We start from the raw sequence: 26228 nt of genomic DNA, 5'->3' as shown, positions 1-26228 counted from the left end.
TGTATCTTTTCCATCGCGGCCATTTCTGCCATTTATTAATAACTATAATTTAGTACGTGCGTATTCATATTGTTATTAACTTGGTGCCATTATAATAAATATTGTATACAGTTAAATTTATTAAACTGTTATGTTTACTTCGGTGTTTTGGTCTTTGCTTCTATTAGTCATAAAATAAATGGCACTTATCAATTACGAAATTATTACGTTTTATGTACACTGAAGTAATTTCCGATAGCTCCCGTGCAGAAATATTTTCCTGTTCTCAGGAAATCTCAGGATTATCCTGGGATATCCTGGGATTCTTTTAGCAAGGCTGCAAGAAAGTCCTGAAGACAGGACTTTAACACTAAAAGACAGGACTTTTGATAAAAAAAATTGTCATGTTCACAGGAAAAAGACAGGACTTTTTCTAAAAGATACAGATTGAAAGATGGTAATTAATTTGAAACATGATCTTGTAATGGTGTAATAAGTTAATTACATCCTGGTGTTGAAGACCCATGTTTTGGGAGATACTGTATCATTAAGTACTTCTGATTGTGGTGTTGTCAGTGTAACAGGAATATATTCTATAAATTTTTGGTAAGTTAGCATATTATTTCTGTATAAACTTTTAGAAATAATACTAAACGTACACCTTCATTTAATGATTTTACAAAACAATAAGTTTTTTAGAAAAGTAGTTTTCTTTAAATCAGTCAGAGCAATAAAAAGTGAATGAAATGTGTTACTACAGTTATGGTTATCTGTACATGCATTTCTGATCAAAGACAGTTTCATTCTAGTGAACAGATCACAGAATGATAAGAGCTTTTTGCTCAGTATGAAACTCATAATTTGATGATTCTAGACTAAATAGTAGTACTTTCACCTAGTTTTTTTGCCGTGAGTGCACATATTTATTTGAGCTGATTTAAGATGTGCCAAGAAATAAATATTTCTGCTATGACAGGTTGTATTATTTCAATGTACATGATGAATGCCTTTTAACTACAAAATGTGTTTTAATATTAGGAAATGATAATCCTTATATTCTTACTGTAAATACTATCGAACTTAAACAGTCAAATCGTTAACTGTATTTCCCGCCAAAGAGAATTTCAAATCATGTTTACAAGGTATTCAGTTACATGTTCTGGGGTTTCCTGAAGACAGGACAATTGTCCTGAGATTTCCTGACATCTGGAATTCCTGGGATTTCCTGAAGACAGGACAATTGTCCTGGGATATCCTGACTTCAAGAATTACTGGGATTTCCTGAGAACAGGACAATATTGTACTTTTATGTCCTGTCTTCCTGAGATTTTCAGGATAGCAGGATTGGAATTCTCAGATGTCCTTTTTTTTCCTGTTCATAGGAAAATCCTGGGATTTTCCCATTCCCATTTAACGGCGTGAAAAGTCCCAGGACTATCCCAGGATAGTCCTGGGACTTCCTGGCATAATCCCAGGATTCCCTGTTCCATTTTCGCACGGGCTGAGTGTTGGTTGGAGTGACAAGGGATACTGAGGAAATGATATTGTTACACTTAAGCAAAACTATAGGGTTTCTTTGGATATTTAAAATTAAAAAATTCTGACAATTTTAAAGATGTAATAAAGAAGAAGAAAACTTTTGAAGAGTTTGATATAAATCTAGAGTCATACACCTGTAAAAGTATTTCAGTCAGTAGCATTCTAAAGTACCTATCTTTACATAAATTCATGCATTATCGTAGAGATTTTTTACAAATCCTACAAAACAATTATAGTTTCATGAGTAAATGATATAAAACTGAGTTTGGTGACCAGTCTTCGAAATGCAGCTTTGTCATTGGTTGATTTTAAATTTAAGCTCACAATCAACCAGTCAGATTCTTGAGTTTTGAGACTGATCTATAGTTTTAAACTGCGAGACAGGGTTGAAGGCATCCAGGGAATGGTCAAGGCTGACATGTACATGTTTAAAGACAAAAAGCACATATAAGGAATTACACTTGCCCTGTGAACTACAATGCATCTCAGGAATCAGTTTAATTTAGTGCAAAGGTCAAGGTCAGAAGCAAAGCTTTACTACAAGTAGCCACAAAACATCATAGTTTATCGGCCCTGTCTAGCACTACTTTATACATAGAGAAATATTAGCACTATGCCTGTAAAACTGCTTAGTCTCTAAAATGTTGCTACATGTCGGTACGAAATCTTTTCTAATTCTGAAACAAAATTACTGTAATCTTAAATCTTCTTCAGAAATTCTACAAATCAGGTCATAAATATATGTTTGGTTCAACTTTTTATGTAGGCAACAAATTTTTCTTTAAACAACTTGTTTATATGTTGGTTTACATGATTTTTTTCTCCATTTTAGAAGCTGCAAATAAAAGAACCAACTGATCAGGATAGTTTATCCAAATTAAACAATGCCTCAAAACATTTCTGAATTAAAATTATTCTTTAAAGATTATTTAAGAATGCTAGTTTCCATTAATTAAAGAAAATAATTGTTTCAATACATACAACCATTCTAAGCATAGATTTTTGACAAATGATGGTATTCCAGAACCAAACTATTCTTTCCGGCCTTAAAGTAAAAAGGCAGCAAAACAGACTTTTTTTGTGTGTGTGAGAAGTATGACATTGTTTTGTTCATTTCATGCTGCAAAATTATATTAAACTAGGGCTGTTCGTAAGACAGCCAATGCTCGACTATTCGAAATGTTGTCCCAGAAACAGGAATATTACTCTAAATGTTAAAATATCTACAGAGTTTCAATCCAGTATCTGCATTAGTTTTGGTGACAGTATTTTGTATGGGAAACTTTAACCAGGATTTTCTAAGTCCTAAAGGGGACATAATTTGGCCAAAGTACATGTCAGAGTTATGGGACTGGATGCTAAGTCACCTAGTTTTATAACCCCGAAGACACATGTGAAGTTTCATTCAATATCTGCATTAATTTTGGAGATAGTAACTTGCACGCAAAACTTTAACTAGGATTTTATAAGTCCCAAAAGGGGGCATAAATTGTCCAAAATACATGTCAGAGTTCTGGGACTTGATCCTGTGAGGTTGGTTATTGACCTAGAAAAAGAAAAAAGTTTCAAAGCTATAAGCCTTTAAATGATAGCTATATGTCCTTGCATTCAAAACTTTAACCAAGGTGAGAAGCCGATGCTGATGCCAATGCCAATGCCAGGGTGAGTAGAATAGCTCAGATTATTCTTCGAAAAGTTGAGCAAACAAGAGCTGTCACAGGAGACAGCGCGCTCAACTATTTCGATGCTGGATAGTGAAACCGGGCACATCTGAAGAAGCTGGAGCTGTCACTAGAGTGTTTAATGACTCCAATAATAATGAAGATATTGACCAATAGCTTGAGTCTGAGTCAAAAGTATTAAGTAATAAGAGAGATAAAAAACATTAAATAAGTCTAAGCAAAAAGAGGAAGTTGAATGAATGAGTTGGGTTTTACGGCGAATAGACACAAAAAGGTCAAAGGGGGATAATTCATGAAATATTGGTGCCTTGTGTCATATGATGTAGGTGATGATGTGGAATAACAACTTCAAGTTTGAATAAAATCCATTTTGTAATAACTGAGAGTGAAAGTGCATCAAAACATTAACCTGAAATTCTAAGTAAAAAGAGCAGATAATTCATAAAATATTGGTGCAAGAGTTATGGCCCTTGTGTTATATGATGTGAGTGATGATGTTGAATAACTATTTTAAGTTTGAATCAAATCCATTTAGTAATAACTGAGATAAGACTGAAAGTGCATGAAAACTTTAACCTGAAATAAAAGTAAAAGGGGGCATAATTCATCAAATATTGGTACCAGAGTTGTGTCATATGATGTGGGTGATAAGGTGGAAGAACTATCTTGAGTTTGAATCAAATTCATTTAGTAATAACTGAGATAGAGTGAAAGTGCATCAAAACTTTAACCTGAAATTCTAAGTAACAAGAGGACCATGATGGCCCTGAATCGCTCACCTGTCCCCACATGACCCAGTTTTGAACTGAGTATGACGTCGTTTTTTTCTATTGTTTGACATAGTGACCTAGTTTTCCAGCTCATGTAACCCAGTTTTGAACTTGACCTAGATATCATCAAGATAAAAATTCTGACCACTTTTCATGAAGATCCATTGAAAAATATGGCCTCTAGAGAGGTCTCAAGGTTTTTCTATTATTTGACCTAATGACCTAGTTTTTGAAGGCACGTGACCCAGTTTCAAACTTGACCTAGATATCATCCATGTGAACATTCCCACCAATTTTCACGAAGATCTCATGAAAAATATGGCCTCTAGAGAGGTCACAAGGTTTTTCTATTTTTAAATCTACTGATCTAGTTTTTGACCGCAGTTGATCCAGTTTCAAACTTGACCTAGATATCATCAAGATGAACATTCAGACCAACTTTCATACAGATCCCATGAAAAATATCGCCTCTAGAGAGGTCACAAGGTTTTTCTATTATTTAACCTAATGACCTAGTTTTTGAGGGCACGTAATCCAGTTTCAAAATTGAACTAGATATCATCAAGGTGAACATTCTGACCAATTTTCATGAAGATCCATTGAAAAGTATGGACTCTATTGCGCGATCACAAAAGCTCACCTTGTCACTTTGTGACAGGTGAGCTAAAAAGGGGGGATAATTCATGAAATATTGGTGTGAGAAATATGGCCCTTGTGCTATATGATGTGGGTGATGATGTGGAATAACTATTTTAAGTTTGAAACAAATCCATCAAGTAATTACAGAGATAAAGTGAAAGTGCATCAAAACTTTAACCAAAGCGCGGACACGGAAGGACGCTGACGCAGGGTCGAGTAGGACAGCTCTCCATACTTCGTATAGTAGAGCTACAAATGGTAGTTGGCCATTATCTATTAATGTTAATCAATAACTAATGAATCACACCAGTGTGTTAGTTATGAACAGTTCTGAATCATTCTAGATTTAAAGAAAATCTCTATTCTATAAATAGGAAAGCAAGTGACTACAAATCATCAGGTGTGAAATCAAGGCTCACCTTTCTGCCATAGTTACATTCTCAAATGTAACAAAACCTACACCAAGAGAACTCTTGTAAGCATTAACTTTCTCCTTCTCGCATTCTTCTGCCAGTCTGTTCTCCTCGTCTCCATAGTACGTAATAGCATCCAACTGATGAATACATGTAAAAATTGTGTATCATTAACATTCAAATTGCAACCAAATGTTACATTTATATTTAAAACTATTTTGTGAAAATAGCGAGAAATGTTTTGCTAATTTAATTTTTAATGCAGTGAAAACAAAAGTTAATGTATTATCTCCGGAGGTAAAACAAATTGTCTAAAATTTCCAATGCCCTACAATCACAAATTTCATCCTTAAAAAAATATTTAGGAACTCACCTCAACACAACCACAGGACTCTGCACAGAAAAGACACTGACCACAGGTGTAAGGCTTAACGGTCGGACGATGTCCAGTTTTCTGTAACTCGATTTCAGAGTTCATACGGGCCTCTTTTGCAGCAGCTCTAAAATGATAAACTTTGCCAAAAAGAGGCCCGTATGAACTAATTAAAAAAGTAGATATGATATTTTTACACCAAGGGAACACGCCTGTATGGCCTGTTGAATAATTTATCAGGTAAAATATCAATCTCATATATACTGACTACACTACCATCACATAAAATAATGTTTAACATAAATTGAGGAAATGTGTTCAGAAAAGGTTTTGTTACCATAAAAACTGAATGTCTGGTTTCATCAAACAATAATGAGATGAAGAAAAGCCAAATGTTTGGTTCAACAAAAATACTCCACCAAAAGACAAGCAATTGAAATCTGTCCATTGATAGTATATTACTGATAGCTTGAGCATCAAATGGCTTGAGCACCCTGTTTCACTAAAGGAATTTATGTGATCCCCAGTCTGTTTCCATATTTTTCAATGTTTTTATCACTCAAACCCTGGACAACTCAAGGATTTTGCTCATTCTTTAGGATCTCAAGTGATCAGAGCTTTACTGTAATACATTTTACCAGATAAATCATTCAACAGGCCATACAGGTCAGGTGTATTCCCTTGGTTTAAAAATATCATATTTACTTTTTAATCAGTTATGTGAATAATCACATACCAATAGTTAACAAATATAGCAAGACATCACAAGAAAAAAATCAGCAAATGAATATACCAGCAGAGTTTGGAGCTAAAAAGCCACTACTTCTACTTCTACTAATTGGATTTTTAGTCACTGCAGAATGAGCCTTTATTATATACTTTTTCAAATGAAATATTGAGAAATATTTAAGAAATATAATGCATACTTTTATTGTTTTTAATTTTCACTGCAATGAAACATTACTGGGGAGACCGTTTCTCTTCCCATTTGAAATGCCAGAAAATAAAACCGCAACAATATGTTGAAATTATCCGGAACTGAGAGTTGTCCACAACTCGTGCAACTACATTTTTATATCTAATACCTTCACTGATTCTCTAAAGGTAATGTTTTCTGTTTGTATCTAAAATAAGACTATATTCTGGCTGTACGGAAAGTATATATATTGTTGTTTACACTCATTTTAAATGTAAACAAACAATGTTATCAATCATTTGTGTATATAATAAACAGAAAATTTAAGTTTTTACAATGACTAAAGTTTTCCTTTTCATCTCATAGTATGAAAAAGTAAAAGTCGTATTTCACTTGTGGCTACGCCACTAAATAAATGTGAAATATTTTATTTTCATACCATTCCTTGAAAATAAAAACCATATTCAAGTAGAAATGTGTCACAAACACGGATGCCCCCGCAACATGAGAAAGGTCACAGGCATAAGTTATTTATAGTAACAACTAAGGGAAGTTAATCTTAAACAAAAGGGCTAAGATTGCCCTAGGTCGCTCACCTGAGAAAAACACCATAACACACCATAACAGTGTAAACATGTTTGACCTAGTGATTCCATGGGAAAAAATATTCTGACCAAAAATCATTACAATTGGAGTAGAAACAAGTATTTTCTTTGATTTGACCTAGTGACCTACTTTTTGATCCTAGATGACTCATATTCAGATTCTCCCTAGATTTCATCAAGGCAATCATTCTGATCAAATTTCAAGAAGATCAATTGAACAAGAGGGCCAAGATGGCCCTAGGTCGCTCACCTGAGAAACACACCATAACACAACATATTAAACAGAGTAAACATGTTTGACCTAGTGATTTCATGGAAAAAATTATTCTGACCAATTATTATTAAAATTGGAGCAAAATTCTTGAGTACATGTATAAGTATTTTCTTTGATTTGACCTAGTGACCTAGTTTTTGACCCCAGATGACCCATATTCGAACTTGACCTAGATTTCATCAAGGCTATCATTCTGATCAAATTTCATGAAGATCAATTGAAAAATACAGCCTCTATCGCATACACAAGGTTTTTCTTTGATTTGACCTAGTGACCTAGTTTTTGACCCCAGACTACCCATATTCGAACTTGACCTAGATTTTATCAGGTCAACCATTCTGACCAGATTTTATGAAAATCTAGTGTAAAATGCAGCCTCTATTGCATACACAAGGTTTTTCCTTGATTTGACCTAGTGACCTAGTTTTTTAACTCAGATGACCCATATTTAAAGTTGACCTAGATTTTATCAAGGCTGTCATTCTGACAAAATTTCATGAAGATCAATTGAAAAATACAGCCTGTATTGCATAAAGAAGGGTTTTCTTTGATTTGACCTAGTGACCTAGTTTTTGAACCAAGATGACCCATAATCAAAATTAACGTAGATTTCATCAAGGCAATCATTCTGACTTAATTTCACAAGGTTTTTCTTTGATTTGACCTAGTGACCTACTTTCTGACCCCAGATGATCAATAATCAAACTCTGATCATTCTGACAAAAATTTATGAAGATCAATTGACAAATATTGCCTCTATCGCATACACAAGATTTTAACTTGATTCGACCTAGTGACCTAGTTTTTGACCCAGGCTGACCCATATTCAAACCTGACCTAGATTTCATCAAGGCAATCATTCTGACTTAATTTCATGAAGATCAACTGAAAAATATAGCCTCTATCGCATACACAAAGTTATCCTTTGATTTGATCTGATGACCTACTTTTTGATCCCAGATGACCCATATTCAAACTTGACCTAGATTTAATCAATGCAATCATTCTGACCGAATTTCATGATGATCAGTTGAAAAATACAGCCTCTATCGCATACACAATGTTTTTCTTTGATTTGACGTAGTGACCTAGTTTTGGACCCCAGATGACCCATTTTCAAATTCGGCCTAGATTTCATCAAGGTAATTATTCTGAATAAAATTCATGAAGATCAATTGAAAAATACAGCCTCTACCGCATACACAAGGTTTTTTTTCATTGATTTGACCTAGTGACCTAGTTTTAGAACCCAGATGACACATTTTCAAACGCGGTCTAAATTTCATCAAAGTAATCATTCTGACCAAATTTCATGAAGATCAGTTGAAAAATACAGCCTCTATCGCATACACAAGCTAAATGTTGACGGACGATAGACAGACGACGGACGTCGGACATCGAGCGATCAGAAAAACTCACCTCAGGTGAGCTAAAAAAAATAAAGTCCACACAAAAATCCTTACCAGGTAGAGACAAAATACTTCTCAAAATTGGGTGTAACATGCATGTTGTACTACAGAAAAGTGGTCTTGATTTTTCTCTACGACCAGTAATAAAAAAGAGGACCATGCTGGTCCTGAATCGCTCACCTGTCCACATGAAATCCAGTTCATTCTGGCTAAGTTTCATTGAAAACCAAAAAGTAGTTTCACTATTTTTAAAACCTACTGACCTAGATTTTGACCGCACGTGACCCATTTTCGAACTTGGCCTAGATATCGTCAAGGTGAACATTCTGACCAATTTTCATGAAGATCCATTGAAAAATATGGCCTCTAGGGAGGTTACAATGATTTTCTATTTTTTTATCTACTGACCTAGGTTTGGACCGCACATGACCCAGTTTCGAACTTGACCTAGATATAATCAAGATGAAAATTCTCACCAATTTTCATAAAGATCCCGTGAAAAATGTGACCTCTAGCTTGGTCACAAGCAAAAGTTCTATTTTTAGACCTACTGACCTTGTTTTGGATCGCACATGACCCAGTTTCGAACTGACCTAGATATCATCAAGATGAACATTCTGACCAAATTTCATAAAGATCCCATGGAAGATGTGACCTCTAGAGTGGTCACAAGCAAAAGTTTATGCATGGACACACGGACGACGTAGACCTACTGACCTAGTTTTTGACCGCAGTTGATCCAGTTTCGAACTTGACCTAGATATCATCAAGATGAATATTCAGACCAACTTTCATACAGATCCCATGAAAAATATCGCCTCTAGAGAGGTCACAAGCTTTTTCTATTATTTGACCTACTGACCTAGCTTTTGACGGCACGTGACCCAGTTTCAAAATTGAACAAGATATTATCAAAGTGGACATTCTGACCAATTTTCATGAAGATCCATTGAAAAGTATGGTCTCTAGAGAGGTCACAATGTTTTTCTATTTTTAGTCCTACTGACCTAGTTTTTGACCTACGTGACTCAGTTTCGAACTTGACATAGATATCATCAATATGAACATTCTGACCAATTTTCCTGAAGATCCATTGAAAAAAATGGCCTCTAGGGAGGTCACAAGGATTTTCTATTTTTAAACCAACTGACCTAGTTTTGGATCGCAGTTGACCTCATTTCGAACTTGACCTAGATATCATCAAGATGAATATTCAGAGCAACTTTCATACAGATCCCATGAAAAATATCGCCTCTAGAGAGGTCATAAGGTTTTTCTATTTTTTTGACCTACTGACCTAGTTTTTGAGGGCACGTAACCCAGTTTTAAGCATGACCTAGATATTATCAAGATGAACATTGTGACCAATTTTCATGAAGATCCATTGAAAAATATGGCCTCTAGGGAGGTCAAAAGGTTTTTCTATTTTTAGACCTACTGACCTAGTTTTTAACCGCAGATAACCCAATTTCAAACTTGACCTAGATATCATCAAGATGAATACTCAGGCCAACTTTCATACAGATCCCATGATAAATATTGCCTCTAGAGAGGTCACAATGTTTTTCTATTATTTGACCTACTGACCTAGTTTTGAGGGCACGTGACCCAGTTTCAAACCTGAGATAGATATCATCAAGGTAAACATTCTGACCAATTTTCATGAAGATCCATTGAAAAGTATGGCCTCTAGAGAGGTCACAATGTTTATCTATTTTTAGACCTACTGACCTATTTTTTGCCGGACGTGATCCAGTTTCGAACTTGACCTAGATATCATCAAGGTGAATATTCTGACCAATTTTTATGAAGATCCCATGAAAAATGTGACCTCTACAGTGGTCACAACTAAAAGTTTATGGACGGACGCACGGACGACGGACACCGCGTGATCACAAAAGTTCACCTTGTCACTTTGTGACAGGTGAGCTAAAAAGGTACAATATAAGCTATTAATAGTAACAACAAAGGGAAGATATTCTTAACTAGGGACCTGGTTCTTGTGCATGACATTCTGTCTCATGATGGTGTACAATTTAGTCAACTTACATCAAAATTCCTCCATGCATGAAGACGAAATGCTCAGGACAAAGTCATTCTTGTATGTGACCTTTGGCCTCTAAGTGTGATCTTGACCTTAGACCTAGGGACCTGGTTGTTGTGCACGACACATCGTCTATCCATGCTTATTATTTGTGTCAAATTATTTTGAAATCGGACCATGCATGTCAAAGTTATGGACCGGACACGAAGACCACATTATCAGTATATATGTAGTGAAAATTGGCTAAGTTCAACCAAGGACTGCGACCTTGACCTTTGAGCTAGTGAAATGGTTTTGCGAAGACATATCGTCTATCCATGCTCATCATTTGTGTGAAATTATTCTGTAATCATATCGTGCATGTCAAAGTTATGACCCGGACACGAACACCACCCTTTCCCGAACACACACACACACACACAAACAAACAAACACACGCACACACGGACAGGGGTAACACTATATGCCCCCCCCCCCCATTAAAATACTTCTCAAAATTAGATGTAACATGCATGTTGTACTACAGAAAAGTGGTCTTGATTTTTCCCTACGACCAGTAATAAAAAAGTTACAATATAAGCTATTTATTGTAACAACAAAGGGAAGATATTCTTAACTAGGGACCTGGTTCATGTGCATGACATTCTGTCTCATGATGGTGTACAATTTAGCCAACTTACATCAAAATTCCTCCATGCATGAAGAACAAATGCTCAGAACAAAGTCATTCTTGTATGTGATCTTTGGCCTCTAAGTGTGACCTTGACCTTAGACCTAGGGACCTGGTTTTGCGCAAGACACATCGTCTATCCATGCTAATTATTTGCGTCAAATTATTTTGAAATCGTACCATGCACGTCAAAGTTATGGACCGGACACGAAGACCACATTATCAGTATATATGTAGTGAAAATTGGCTAAGTTCAACCAAGGACTGTGTCCTTGACCTTTGAGATAGTGAAATGGTTATTGTGCATGACATATTGCCTATCCATGCTTATCATTTGTGTGGTGAAATTATTCGGAAATCAGACCGTGCATGTGAAAGTTATGGCCCGGACACGAACACCACTCTTTCCTGAACACACAAACGCACACACAAACAAACACACACATAAACAATCACACGCACACATGGACAGGGGTAACACTATATGCGCCCACCCCCCTATTTTATGGCGGGGGCATAATGAAAAAACTTGAATATCCTCTACTGCATATATTGCCTCTTTTTAAACATATTTTGATGACACATGAATAACTAACTGATGACACAACTACCTAGCAAATCAGTAACAGAAAATTTTATAGGGCAGCAAATATAACATTTCACTTTTCACAATATAAAATATACTTTTTAGCATGAAGTTCCATGAGACGTTCAACATTGTAAGCAAATTGTACGTCCTGTACATGTACCTCCGGATAACCCTCCCTGAAAATATATAACCTGTATAGATATATCTGAAACAAGTGCTCCGCCAAGCGGGCAATATACGCCTGAAGGATTACATCATAGCAAAATTTAAAGAACTTGACTGCTGTAGCCCAAAGGAGTGGAACAACAAAAGGAAAACTTCAAAAAACAAATCAAAGTCCACCAAAAAAATCCTTATAAGGTACAGGTATGTAAAAATACACCTAAAAATTAGAGGTACCATCCATGTTGTACCACAGAAAAGTGGTCTCGGTTTTTCCCTATGGCCAATAATAAAAAAGTTTCTAAATAAGCTTTTTATAGTAATATAAAAGGGAAGTAATTAAAAAAAAATATTGTAAGTGAACAAAAAAGAGATCTGCCAAATAAAAACAAGAGCACTGCATGCAAAGCAATATACAGTAAGCAAAGTCATATATGACTTTTGACCCTTAAGTGTGACCTTGACCTTGAAGCAAGTCATCCGGAACACGCGCTCTGCACATCGTCTCAGTGTGGTGAATATTTTTGCCAAGTTTCTTTGAAATCCTTCCAGCAGTTTAAGAGTCACAGAGCGGACACAAAACAAACTGATATGACTTTTGACCCCTAAGTGTGACCTTGACCTTGAAGCGAGTCGTCCGGAACATGCGCTCTGCACGTTGTCTTAGTGTGGTGAACATTTGTGTCAAGTTTCTCTGAAATCCTTCAAGGGGTTCAAGAGTTACAGAGCGGACACGAAACAAACTGATATGACCTTTGAATTTAAGTGTGACCTTGGTCTTGAAGCGAGACATCCAAAACATGTGCTCTGCACGTCGTTTCGGTGTGGTGAACATTTGTGTCAAGTTTCCTTGAAATCCTTCAAGGGGTTCAAAAGTTACAGAGCGGACACGAAATTGCTAATGGACAGACGGACGGACGGACAGACGGACACCAGCATCATAACATAATATGTCCCTTCGGGCGTATAAAATCCTACTGTACTGAAAATTCTAAACTGCACTTATATTAATAAGCCTTTTCACTCAGTATTTGTAACTTATTTATTTAGAGTGAAAATGCATTTGTTACACATACAGCTGCATGTGTTTGATTGAAACCTACACATTCAGCTATTATCATTACTTTGCCTAATTTATCATGTTAGATACAGGCAGTATATTGCATGCTGCTGGTCAAGCATTCTGAAGTGAAATTAGAATCCTTGGGGGATACAGCACATCACAAGCCTTCTATTTTACATTTATTCCGCTACAGCCTTTTTGAGTTTCTTCCTGGTTTTGAAAGCTACAAACTTATCTTAAAAGTTTTAAAAGTGGTATATTTTACATGTACTTGCTATTTTTTAATTTATGTTTAATCGTTATAATTTCATTTTTTTTCATAGTATAATCTCTCTTTATATTGGTTAATTGAATTCTTCAATATTTTCTATTAATAACATATAACTGTTATGATAGTATGATAAAGTATAGATATATAAAATATACTGAAAAAATTACCATACTTCAAGTTCTTTAAAATGCTATATAAAATCAATACCATAATCAAGTGCTGTTTATACAAATTCCAGAAAATAGCACTTTTGAGACAAAACTAACAACACTGTCTGTAGATTTTAATTTTCAAAGAGCTTTGTGAAAACAAATTTACCAGAAACCCACAGAGATGCAGAAAATGTCTTATTTTAAGTGTTTACCAGTAACTGTAACACTAGATTGTTTATTAAACAGAAATCTCTAACATTCTTTAATTTACATCCATCAAAATAAATTAATTACAATACTGCACCTGATTACTTAAGTCTGACACAATTTTACTCTTGTTTAATGCAGTTTTCAAACTAATTTATTTATTTGGGCAAATGGGAAATGCAATTTGAAGCCAGCAAGTTTAAACAGGAAGAAATGATCCATTGTAGATTTATTTGGAAGACATCTTCCTTTCACTCATAATGCTGAAATTTTTAAAATCAGGCTAAACTTGAAAAAGGAGTTTATGATGTCAATAACACAAGCTGAATTATTTATTAAGTAAATACCATCTTAAATAGATTAACTTCTGTATACTATATATAGTTTCTTTAGTTTAATATGTATACCAGGATAATGTCTTTCATTCTAGAAAGAAACAAGAGGGTCATGATGACCCTATATCGCTAACCTGTTAAACTTGGCCTTGGAATCATCAAGATAAACTTTCTGACCGAGTTTCATGAAGACAGAGTAATAAATGTGGCCTCTACAGTGTTAACAAGCTGTTCCTTTGAGTGGTGACCTAGCTATTGACCCAATATGACCCAGTTTCGAATTTGGCAAAGGAATCATCAAGATAAACATTCTTACCATGTTTCATGAAGATAGGGTCAAAGATATGGCCTCTAGAGTGTTAACAAGCATTTCCTTTGATTTAAGCAGGTGACCTACTTTTTGACCCCAAATGACCCAGTTTCAAACTTGGCCTAGAAATCTTCAAGATGAACATTCTGACTAAGTTTCAAGAAGATACGGTCATAAATGTGGCCTCAAGAGTGTTAACAAGATTTTCCTTTCATTTGACCTGGTGACACAGTTTTTGACCCAGTTTTAAATACGGCATAGGAATCATCAAGATAAACATTCTGACCAAATTTCAAGAAGATAGGGTCATAAACATGGCCTCTAGAGTGTTAGTGAGCTTTTCTTTTGATTTGACCTGGCGACCTAGTTTTTCATCCCACATGACCCAGTTTCAATCTTGGCCTAGAGATCATCAAGATAAACATTCTGTGCAAGTTTGTATCAAAATCAAACCATAAATAAAGTCTCTATATCCAGGACAAGGCTGCAAGAAACAAAATTGCAATTTTTGGCCCTGTAAGGGGCCATAACTCTAGAACCCATGATTAGATCTTGCCAGTTTTCCAAAGGAATCGAGATGTTATGCCAATACAAGTTGTGTGCATGTTTTATAATCATCAATTGCAAAATGTGGTCTCTATCTTGTTCACAAGCCAGAAATAGCAAATTTTGGCCCTTTAAGAGGCCATAACTCTGGAACCCATGATGGGATCTGTCCAGTTTTAGTAAGGAACTGAGATATTATGCAAATACAAGTTTATTTAAAATCAATTGCAAAATAGGGTCTCTGTCGTGTTCACGAGCCAAAAATAGCAAATTCTGGCCCTTTAAGGGGCCATAACTCTAGAACCCATGATGGGATCTGACCAGTTTTCGAAAGGAATCGAGATATTATGCCAATACAAGTTGTGTGCAAGTTTGATTAGAGTTGATTGTAAAATGTGGTCTCTATCGTGCTCACAAGCCAAAAATAAGCAAATTTCGGCCCTTTAAGGGGCCATTACTCTATAACTCATGATGGGATCTGACCAGTTTTCGAAAGGAACTGAGATATTATGCCAATACAAGTTGTGTGCAAGTTTGATTAAAATTGATTGCAAAATGTGGTCTCTATCGTGATTACAAGCCAAAAAAGCAAATTTTGGCCCTTTAAGGGGCCATAACTCTAGAACCCATGATGGGATCTGGCCAGTTTTCGAAAGGATTCGAGATATTATGCCAATACAAGTTGTGTGCAAGTTTGATCAAAATTGATTGCAAAATGTAATCTCTATCGTGTTCACAAGAAATTGTGGACAGACAACGACGAACGAAGAGCGATCACAAAAGCTCACCTTGTCACTATCATTTTTCAGAATTAAGGAATTACAGTCTAAATAAATATCCAAAAATAAAAATTAAATCCGACATTTTGTTTTACACTGCTGGGCAATCAAACCGGCTACAATGTAGTCTTACTCATTTGGCTTATCGGTATGACTTATTTTATTATCTGATGTCTTATAGTTGTCATCCCTCTAAGCCTTACCCGTACCTGCATTTTACTGTTAGGAAAACGAAGACATTAAAAAATGAAAAAAAGTCACAATATACTGGTCAGACTTACTTGCTTTAATAAATTAAACATTAATATTCATGTAGAAACTTCAAATGAGTTGAATTTAATTCATAGTTTTAACTAAGAGACTTAAATCTTCAAAAATATGATGTGACAAGTGCGAGGAGATATCTACCCTGACATCGGTTTCAATATACAACAGACTACCAATTTCACTAAAAAAATGCAGAAACAAAGCACAAAATACACATTCATAAAATGACAGCGAGGCAAGTTTATGCTTTTATGTCAACATAAATTCATTTTCAGAGATTTAATCATTACAAAAACTTTGTACATGTACCAGAAAACGTTCCCAATGGATTTCAATTTGGGAATTCCTAACAGAAATATGCAGAATAAGTTTGGACGTGACGGAGACAGCGACAGTCAAAAGTTATTACGCTGTCCCGAAACTTCCTATTATTTGGACTAGCTACCATATTAATGAAATATTCTAAAGCTCATAACTTTCTCATTCTATAGCTGATTTTGAAATTATACTCATTCAGTGCCTTTGATGATTCATGTATATTTATTTATTTTGTTGGGTTGAACATTGCACCAACACAATTATAGGTCATATGGCGGCTTTCCAGCCTTTATGGTGGAGGAAGACCCCAAGGATTATTTCATCACGAGCAGGCACCTGGGTAGAACCACTGATTTTCCGTGGACCAGCTGGATGACTTCCTCATATGAAGAATTCAAGGCTCCAAATAAGACTCGAACCCACATCGATGAGGGGCAAGTGATTTTAAGTCAGCAACCTTAACCGCTCAACCACGGAGGCCCTGATTCATGTATAAGAAGACATAGCAGCCAAATGAACCCAAGAAAAACATTACCTTACCCTTAAACCACTCAAACTCAGATAATTATATCAGATAACTGAAATCAGAATACTATAAAATCATAAATATTCCTAGGGGAGTAATGTTTTTAAATTTTGGGGCTGTGTCAGTCTAAAGAAAACAACTCCCAACAAACAATTAAAATTCCTATCTACTGTATATTTACATTAACAGTAGGGCCACGAAGACCGCTCACCTGACATTCACAGATGGACTGAATAATTTTTAAACAAGGAACAATGCTGTTTACTTGATTTATAATTTAGCCAGTAGTTTCAGTAGAGAAGGGGTTTTTCAAAGTTTTCCAACTAGTCATACAGGGAAGTCTAGCTTTGTCCCTTGGTGACAATGTTTTTACTGAAACAGAATAATTTGAAGCAATTTTGTAGAGAGTAATCCAAACAAGAGGGTCATGATGGCCCTATATCACTCTTTTAATTGTAGTTTAATTGCTTGCTTGAACAAATTTCTTTGCTAAAGCTTCAAAAACAAACAACAAAAAAACAAAAAAAAAACTAGGTGAGAAGGTCATGGTAAAGCTTCTTCAAGATAAGTACTGAAATCTGTTAAAAAAAATATACAAATCTCTTTGCTGTAGCTTCGAGTCAGTAGGTCAGTAGGTCAGGGCTAAGAACATTAAAGATGAGTATTGAAATCTTTATCGAAAGTTATTGATGTGGTCCAAATTTCTATGCTGTTTTGATCGGTGTGCAAAACTGTATATGTCACTTAAATTTCAAGGCTGTATCTTAAAAAACAAGAAAGTAGGTCAGTAGGTCAAGGTCACAGTCAAGTGACCCCTAATTACTTGGGGTCATCAGGTAATTATAATTAAGCAATATAGGAAATATGATCAGACAATTTTTTAAGTATTTTTTCCTATATAACTCATATACAAGTGAATCCCCCCGGGGCGGAGCCTCTTTTCATCCCAGGGGCATAATTTAAACAATCTTGTTAGAGAACCACTAGGCAATGCTACATACCAAATATCAAAGGCTTAAGCCTTGAACTTTCAGACAAGATTTTTAATTTTTTTTCCTATATAAGTCTATGTACAAGAGGGTCATGATGACCCTGAATCGCTCACCTGAGTATATTGAACCACATGTTTCAAATGGCAAACTGATGCTAAAATATTAGAAAGTAGATCAGTAGGTCACATTTATGGTCACTGAAAGAGAGTTTAAAGATTTGTGTGCAAAACTGTACAAGTCATCCAGATTTCAAGGCTGGATCTTAAACTAGAGTGGTCACAAGCAAAAGTTTACGCACGGACACTCGGACGAACATTCTGACCAATTTTCGTGAAGATCCATTGAAAAGTATGGCCTCTAGAAAGGTCACAAGGTTTTTCTGTTTTTAGACCTACTTACCTAGTTTTCGACCGCAGTTGACCCAGTTTCGAACTTGACCTAGATATCATCAAGATGAATATTCAGACCAACTTTCATACAGATCCCATGAAAAATATCGCCTCTAGAGAGGTCACAAAATTTTTTTATTATTTGACCTACTGACCTAGTTTTTGAAGGCACATGACCCAGTTTCGAACTTGAACTAGATATCATCAAAGTGAACATTCTGACCAATTTTCATGAAGATGCATTAAAAAGTATGGACTCTAGAGAGGTCACAAGGTTTTTCTATTTTTAGATCTACTGACCTAGTTTTTAACCGCACGTGACCCAGTTTCAAATATGACCTAGATATCATCAAGGTGAACATTCTGATTAATTTTCATGAAGATCCATTGAAAAATATGGCCTCTAGGAAGGCCACAAGGTTTTTCTATTTTTAGATCTACTGACCTAGATTTTGACCACAGTTGACCCAGTTTCGAACTTGACCTAGATATCATCAAGATAAACATTCTGACTAATTTTCATACAGATCCCATGAAAAATATGGCTTCTAGAGAGGTCACAAGGTTTTTCTATTTTTAGACCTACTGACCTAGTATTGATTGCACGTGACCCAGTTTCAATCTTGACCTAGATATCATCAAGGTTAACATTTTGACCAATCTTCATGAAGATCTATTTAAACATATGGCCTCTAGAGAGGTCAAAAGGTTTTTCTATTTTTAGACCTACTGACCTAGTTTTTGACCGCACGTGACCCAGTTTCGAACTTGACCTAGATTATCAAGATGAACATTCTGACCAACTTTCATAAAGATCCCATGAAAAATGTGACCTCTAGAGTGGTCACAAGCAAGTTTATGGACGCACGGACGACGGACGCCGCGCGATCACAAAAGCTCACCTTGTCACTTTGTGACAGGTGAGCTAAAAACTTGGGGCCCCCGGGGCAGGTCCTCTTTGCAACCCAGGGGCATAATTTGAACAAATATGGTAGAGGACCACTAGGCAATGCAACATACCAAAATCTAAAGCCTAGGCCTTGGTGTTTCAGATAAAAAGATTTTTTTTCAAGTTTTTTCCTTTATAAGTCTATGTAAAACTTGGTACTCCCGGGGCGGGGCCTTTTTTCACCCCAGGGATATATTTTGAAAAAACATAGTGGATGACCAGAAGGCAATGCTACGTACCAAATATCAAAGGCCTAGGTCTTGTGGTTTCAGACAAGAAGATTTTTAAATTTTTTTCCTATATAAGTCTATGTAAAACTTGGGACCACCGGGCGGGGCCTCTTTCCAACCCAGGGACATAATTTGAACAATCTTCGAAGAGGACCAATAGATGATGCCACATGCCAAATATCAAAGCCCTAGGCCAAGTGGTTTTGGACAAGAAGATTTTCAAAGTTTTTCCTTTCGGTTGCCATGGCAACCAGAGTTCTGTGTGGAATTCAATTCTTTGAATAATTTTGAATGGAGGCAATCCAGGGAACATTCCTGTGAAGTTTCATCAAATTTGAACTGGTGGTTTAGGAGGAGATGTTGTTTAAAGGAAAGTGTGGACGGACGCCGGATGCCGGACGGTGAGCGATCACAATAGCTCAATCTGAGCCTTTGGCTCAGGCGAGCTAAAAACTAAAATCATTCTCAAATTGAGCAAGATGTTTCATACAAGTAGATTTTTAAAGTTCCATATAGTCAAATAGAGAAAACTAGTTCCAACCTAAGGCAGCCATGTTTGTCAACAAACCAACATGACTTGGAAATCGACAAAGGAACATTGCTGTTGAATTTATTTTGAAATCATGCCGGCTGTTTGAGAGGAGAAGATTTTCAAAGTTTTTGATGAGGTATATAGGGAAAACTAGCTCTCTCCTGCGGCCATGTTTTTTTTAACAAAAAAGAATGATTTGAGGGTCACCAAAGAAATTTTGCCATGAAACAAGGAACATTCTTGTGAAAATTGCTTGAAACTTCCAGTGTTTTTGAAATAGATGTTCTTTAAAGAAATTGTAGAGGACAGAATAGATGAACAGAGGAAAGACAGCCACACATCTAACAATCCTAAAAGCTCATCTTGAGCACTTCATGCTCAGGTGAGCCAAAAATCCACGAATTCATATCCAAATAAAATAGAACTTCTGCCAAATCTGTAACAAGAGGGCCATGAAGGCCATGTATCGCTCACTTGACCTATTGACCTAAAGATCATCAAGATTAACATTCTGACCAAGTTTCATTAAGATATGGTCATAAATGTGACCTCTAGAGTCTTAACTAGATTTTCCTTTGATTTGACCCAGTGACCTAGTTTTTGACCCTACATGACCCAGATTCGATTTTGACCTAAAGATTATCAAGATTAACATTCTGACCAAGTTTCATAAAGATACAGTCATAAATGTGGCCTCTAGAGTGTTAACAAGCTTTTCCTTTGATTTGACCTGGTGACCTAGTTTTTGATCCCACCTAATCAAGATTTATATTTGACCTAAAGACCATCAACATTAACATTCTGACCAAGTTTCATTAAGATACGGTCATAAATGTGGCTTATACAGTGTTAACTAGCTTTTCCTTTGATCTAACCTGGTGACCTAGTTTTTGGCCCAATCTGACCCAGATTTAAACCTCACCTAAAGATCATCAAAATTAACATACCAACCGAGTTTCATTAAGATATGGTCATAAATGTGGCCTCTAAAGTGCTAACTAACTTTTCCTTTGATTTGACCCAATGACCTAGTTTTTGACCCCACATGACCCAGATTCAAACTTGACCTAAAGATTATCAAGATTAATATTCTGACTAAGTTTCATGAAAATGAAGTCATAAATGTGACCTCTAGAGTGTTAACTACCTTTTCCTTTGATTTTCACCTGGTGACCCAGATTTAAACTTGACCTAAAAATCATCAAGATTAACATTCTGACTAAGTTTCATTAAGATACGATCATAAATGTTACCTCTAGAGTGTTAACTAGCTTTTCCTTTGATTTGACCTGGTGACCTAGTTTTTGACCCCAGATAATCCAATATTAAATTTTTTCAAGATTTTATTGAGCGTAACATTCTGACCATGTTTCATTAAGTTTTGGCCAAAACTGTGTCCTCTACAGTGTTAACAAGCTTTTCCTTTGGTTTGACCTGGTGACCTAGTTTTTAACCCCAGATAATCCAATATTAAACTCGTACAAGACTTTATTAAGGGTAACATTCTGACCAAGTTTCATTAAGATTGGGTCAAAATTGTGACCTCTAGACTGTTAACAAGCTTTTCCTTTGATTTGACCTGGTGACCTAGTTTTTGACCCCAGAAGACCCAATATCGAACTCGTCCAAGATTTTATTAAGGGTAACATTCTGACCAAGTTACATTAAGAGTGGGCCAAAACTTTGACCTGTAGAGTGTTAACAGTCAAATTGTTGACGCAGGACGGACGACGGACGGACGGACGAAGACGGACAGGGCGATCACAAAAGCTCACATTGAGCACTTCATGCTCAGGTGAGCTAAAGATTTAATGCCCATGAAATTAAATGATTTACAGTAAACCACTCACTCGAAATGTTGCACGATAACATTCCGGTAGCATTTATCTGTAGGTATGTTTGCTATCATCAGGGTTTTGGAGACCTAAAATATTAAAGGGAGATATTAACAAAACATCAAACAAAACACAAAGGTAAAACTACTTCAAAATACTAGAAAAGAAATTGTTCATCATATTTTACAGAAAGGAATACTTAAGATATACACATTTATTAACTAGAAAATCATATAAAAAAACTAAACAAGAGGGCCATGAAGGCCCTGTATCGCTAACCTGACCTTTTGACCTAAAGGTCATCAAGATTAACATTCTGACCAAGTTTCATTAAGATATGGTCATAAGTGTTAACTAGCTTTTCCTTTGATTTGACCCGGTGACATAGCTTTTGACCCCACATGGCCCAGATTCGAACTTGACCTAAAGATCATCAAGATTAACATTCTGACTAAGTTTCGTGAAGATACAGTCATAAATGTGGCCTCTAGCGTGTTAACAAGCTTTTCCTTTGATTTGACGGGGTGACCTATTTCTTTACCCCACCTAACCCAGATTTTAACTTGACCTTTAGGTCATAAAGATTAACATTCTGACCAAGTTTCATTAAGATATCATCAAACATTTGGCCTCTAGGGTGTTAAATACCTTTTCCTTTGATTTCAGCTGGTGACCTAGTTTTTAACCTTACTTGACCCAGATTTAAACTGGACCCTGAGACCATCAAGATTAACATTCTGACCAAGCTTCATGAAGATACAGTCTTAAATGTGGCCTCTACAGTGTTAACAAGCTTTTCATTTGATTTGAACTGGTGACCTAGTTTTTAACCCCAGATGACCCAATATCAAACTCGTCCAAGATTTTATTAAGGGTAACATTCTGACCAAGTTTCATTAAGATTGGGCCAAAATTGTGACCTCTAGAGTGTTAACAAGCTTTTCCTTCGATTTGACCTGGTGACCTAGTTTTTGACCCAAGATGACCCAATATCAAACTCCTTCAAGATTTTATTGAGGAAAACATTCTGACCAAGTTTCATTAAGATTACGCTAAAATTGTGACCTCTAGAGTGTTAACAGTCAAATTGTTGACGACGGACGGACGACTGACGACGGACGACGACGGACACAGGGCGATCACAAAAGCTCACCTTGAGCACTTCGTGCTCAGGTGAGCTAAAAAGCAAGACAGTATTTGTATGGTAGGTGGTACCTTTAGGACATGTATTTATATTTTTTTAGATTAAATTATCTCGAACGCACAAATCTTATCTTGTGCGCACAACATCTTATCTCGAGCGCACAACATCATACCTCATGCACATGATATCTTATCTCAAGTGCCCAACATCTTGTCTCGTGCGCTCAACATCTTATCTCGTGCGCACAACATCTTATCTGCAGCATCAAACATCTTTTCTCATGCGCGTGACATCTTATCTCCATCGCTCAACATCTTAACTTGTGTGCACGACATCATCTCTCATGCGCACGACATCTAATCTCGTGCGCACAACATCTTATCTCGAGCGCTTGACATCTTTTCTCGTGGCCATGACATCTCATCTCGTGCGCATGAAATGTTATCTCGAGCTCTCTACATCTTATCTCGAATGCTCAATTTCTTATCTTGTGCGCACAACATCTTATCTCGAGCTCTTGACATTTTATCTCGATCGCTAGACATATTTTCTTGTGCGCACAACATCTTAAGATAAGATCTTGAGTTAAGATGTCATGCACACGAGAAAAGATGTCGAGCGCTCGAGATAAAATGTTATGCGCACGAGAAAAGATGTCAAGCGATCGAGATAAGATGTCATGTGCTCGAGATAAGATGTCAAGCAATTGAGATAAGATGTCGAGCGCTCGACATCATTCATTCTAAAAAAATATTTGTATGTCCTAAACATACCACTGTAGTATGGAAACTACCAACACTAATTATAGGTCAATCAACTGTCATTACATAGCTAACAAGAGCTCCGCCAAGCGGGGCAATATACGCCCGAAGGGTTACATCAGAGCAAAATTTAAAGAACTAGACTGTTGAAGCCCAATGGACAGGAACAACAAAGGGAAGAAATTCAAAAATGTTGTGTGCTCGAGATAAGTTGTCGTGCCCACGACATCATTCATTCTAAAAAAATATTTGCATGTCCTAAACATACCACTGTAGTATGGAAACTACCAACACTAATTAAAGGTCAATCAACTGTCATTACATAGCTAACAAGAGCTCCGCCAAGCGGGCAATATACGCCCGAAGGGTTACATCAGAGCAAAATTTAAAGAACTAGACTGTTGAAGCCCAATGGACAGGAACAACAAAGGGAAGAAATTCAAAAATGTTGTGTGCTCGAGATAAGTTGTCGTGCCCACGACATCATTCATTCTAAAAAAATATTTGCATGTCCTAAACATACCACTGTAGTATGGAAACTACCAACACTAATTATAGGTCAATCAACTGTCATTACATAGCTAACAAGAGCTCCGCCAAGCGGGCAATATACGCCCGAAGGGTTACATCAGAGCAAAATTTAAAGAACTAGACTGTTGAAGCCCAATGGACAGGAACAACAAAGGGAAGAAATTCAAAAAAAGTCCACAAAAAAATCCTTACCAGGCACAGGTATGTCAAAATACACCTAAAAAATGGAGGTATCATCCATGTTGTACCACAGAAAAGTGGTCTCGGTTTTTCCCTACGGCCAATAATAACAAGAGCACCGCCTTGCGGGTGCTGACGCTCATCTGATTTTTTTTGTGTAATAGAAATATTGTCCTACCCATGATTTTCTAAGTCTAAAAAGGGCCATCATTCTTGCAAAAAGCAGGATAGAGTTATGTTTCTTGATGTACAGTGTCCACTTATGATGGTGAAAAACTGTTGCAAGTTTTAAAGCAATAGCTTTGATAGTTTATGAGAAAAGTTGACTTAAACATAATACTCAACCAAGAAAATGATTTTCTAAGTCCAAAAGGGGCAATAATTATTGCAAAAATCAGGATGGAGTTACGCTGCTTGCTGTATAGGGTCAGCTTATGATGGTGAACAAGTGTTGCAAGTTTCAAAGCAATAGCTTTGATAGTTTAAGAGAAAAAAGTTGACCTAAACATAAAACTTAACCAAGAAATCTGATATTTTCTAAGTCCAAAAGGGGCCATAAATCTTGCAAAAAGCTGGATGGAGTTATGTTTCTTGCTGTACAGGGTCAACTTATGATGGTGAACAAGTGTTGCAAGTTTTAAAGCAATAGCTTTGATAGTTTAGGATAAAAGCTGACCTAAACATAAAACTTAACCAAGAAAACTGATTTTCTAAGTCCAAAAGGGGCAATAAATCTTGCAAAAAGCAAGATGGAGTTATGTTTCTTGCTGTACAGGGTCAGCTTATGATGGTGAACAAGTATTCCAAGTTTCAAAGCAATAGCTTTGATAGTTTAGGAGAAAAGTTGACCTAAACATAAAACTTAACCAAGAAATCTGATATTTTCTAAGTACAAAAGGGGCCATAAATCTTGCAAAAAGCAAGATGGAGTTATGTTTCTTGCTATACAGGGTCAGCTTATGATGGTGAACAAGTATTCCAAGTTTCAAAGCAATAGCTTTGATAGTTTAGGAGAAAAGCTGACCTAAACATAAAACTTAACCAGGCAACGCCGACGCAGACGCCGACGCCGACGCCGACGCCGACAACCGCTCAAGTGATGACAATAACTCATCATTTTTTTTCAAAAAATCAGATGAGCTAAAAATGTTTCAAAATAAGCTATTTATAGTAACATGAAGGGAAATAATTCAAAATTTGTTTATTGTAAGTGAACAAAAAAAGGATCTGCCAAATAAAAACTAGAGCTATCACTAAAGGTGATGAATGTACCCCCGCATGCACTGACACAGTACATTGCAATTTGACGCACACAAGATTGCATAATTATTTGGACTGTATGTATAAAGACTGTATGTATACAGTATAGTAACAAAAAACAAAGTCCCATAACTATGCAGAATATTTATCTAAAAGAACGTAACATGCACCATGCACAACTAGGGTTGGTACTGATCACTTGTGTGAAGTTTCATAAAATTGTGTGCAAGGGTTTGGAAGATTAGGCGCGCACAAGATTGCATATGCAGACTGTATGTACACATTATGTTAACAAGAAACAAAGTCCCATAAATCTGCATTTTTTTTAAAGAACCTAACATACACCATGCACAATTACTGTTGTTACTGATCACTTGTGTGAAGTTTCATTAAATTGTGTCAAGGGGATGAGGAGAGATGGTGCGCACAAGATTGTGTCTATGTATATAGTATAGTAACAAAAAACAAAGTCCCGTAACTCTGCAATTTTTTTTCCTGAAAGAACCTAACATGCCCCATGCACAACTACTGTTGTTACTGATCACTTGTGTGAAGTTTTATTAAATTGTGTCAAGGGGATGAGGAGA

The 26228-nt window shown here is 36.2% G+C and overlaps 1 protein-coding gene across 1 annotated transcript in view; it reads right to left on the bottom strand.

The window, feature by feature from the left end:
- The window catches only part of LOC123532047 (calcium permeable stress-gated cation channel 1-like), a gene marked incomplete at its 3' end in the record, with an annotated part of 54772 nt that overhangs the window by 15361 nt on the left and 13183 nt on the right, over nucleotides 1-26228 (bottom strand). Inside the window, exons 6-9 of the mRNA XM_053534401.1 lie at nucleotides 21781-21854; nucleotides 11998-12078; nucleotides 5396-5522; nucleotides 5029-5162 (exon numbers count right to left, since the gene is read on the bottom strand). Coding sequence (XP_053390376.1) covers nucleotides 5029-5162; nucleotides 5396-5522; nucleotides 11998-12078; nucleotides 21781-21854 — 416 coding nt within the window. The remainder of the gene's footprint in view (nucleotides 1-5028; nucleotides 5163-5395; nucleotides 5523-11997; nucleotides 12079-21780; nucleotides 21855-26228) is intronic.

The sequence above is a fragment of the Mercenaria mercenaria genome, unplaced genomic scaffold (assembly GCF_021730395.1).
Source record: "Mercenaria mercenaria strain notata unplaced genomic scaffold, MADL_Memer_1 contig_3661, whole genome shotgun sequence".
NCBI lineage: Eukaryota > Metazoa > Mollusca > Bivalvia > Venerida > Veneridae > Mercenaria > Mercenaria mercenaria.
The sequence above is the reverse complement of the archived record's forward strand: the minus strand, read 5'-3'. Positions and strand labels throughout refer to the sequence as shown.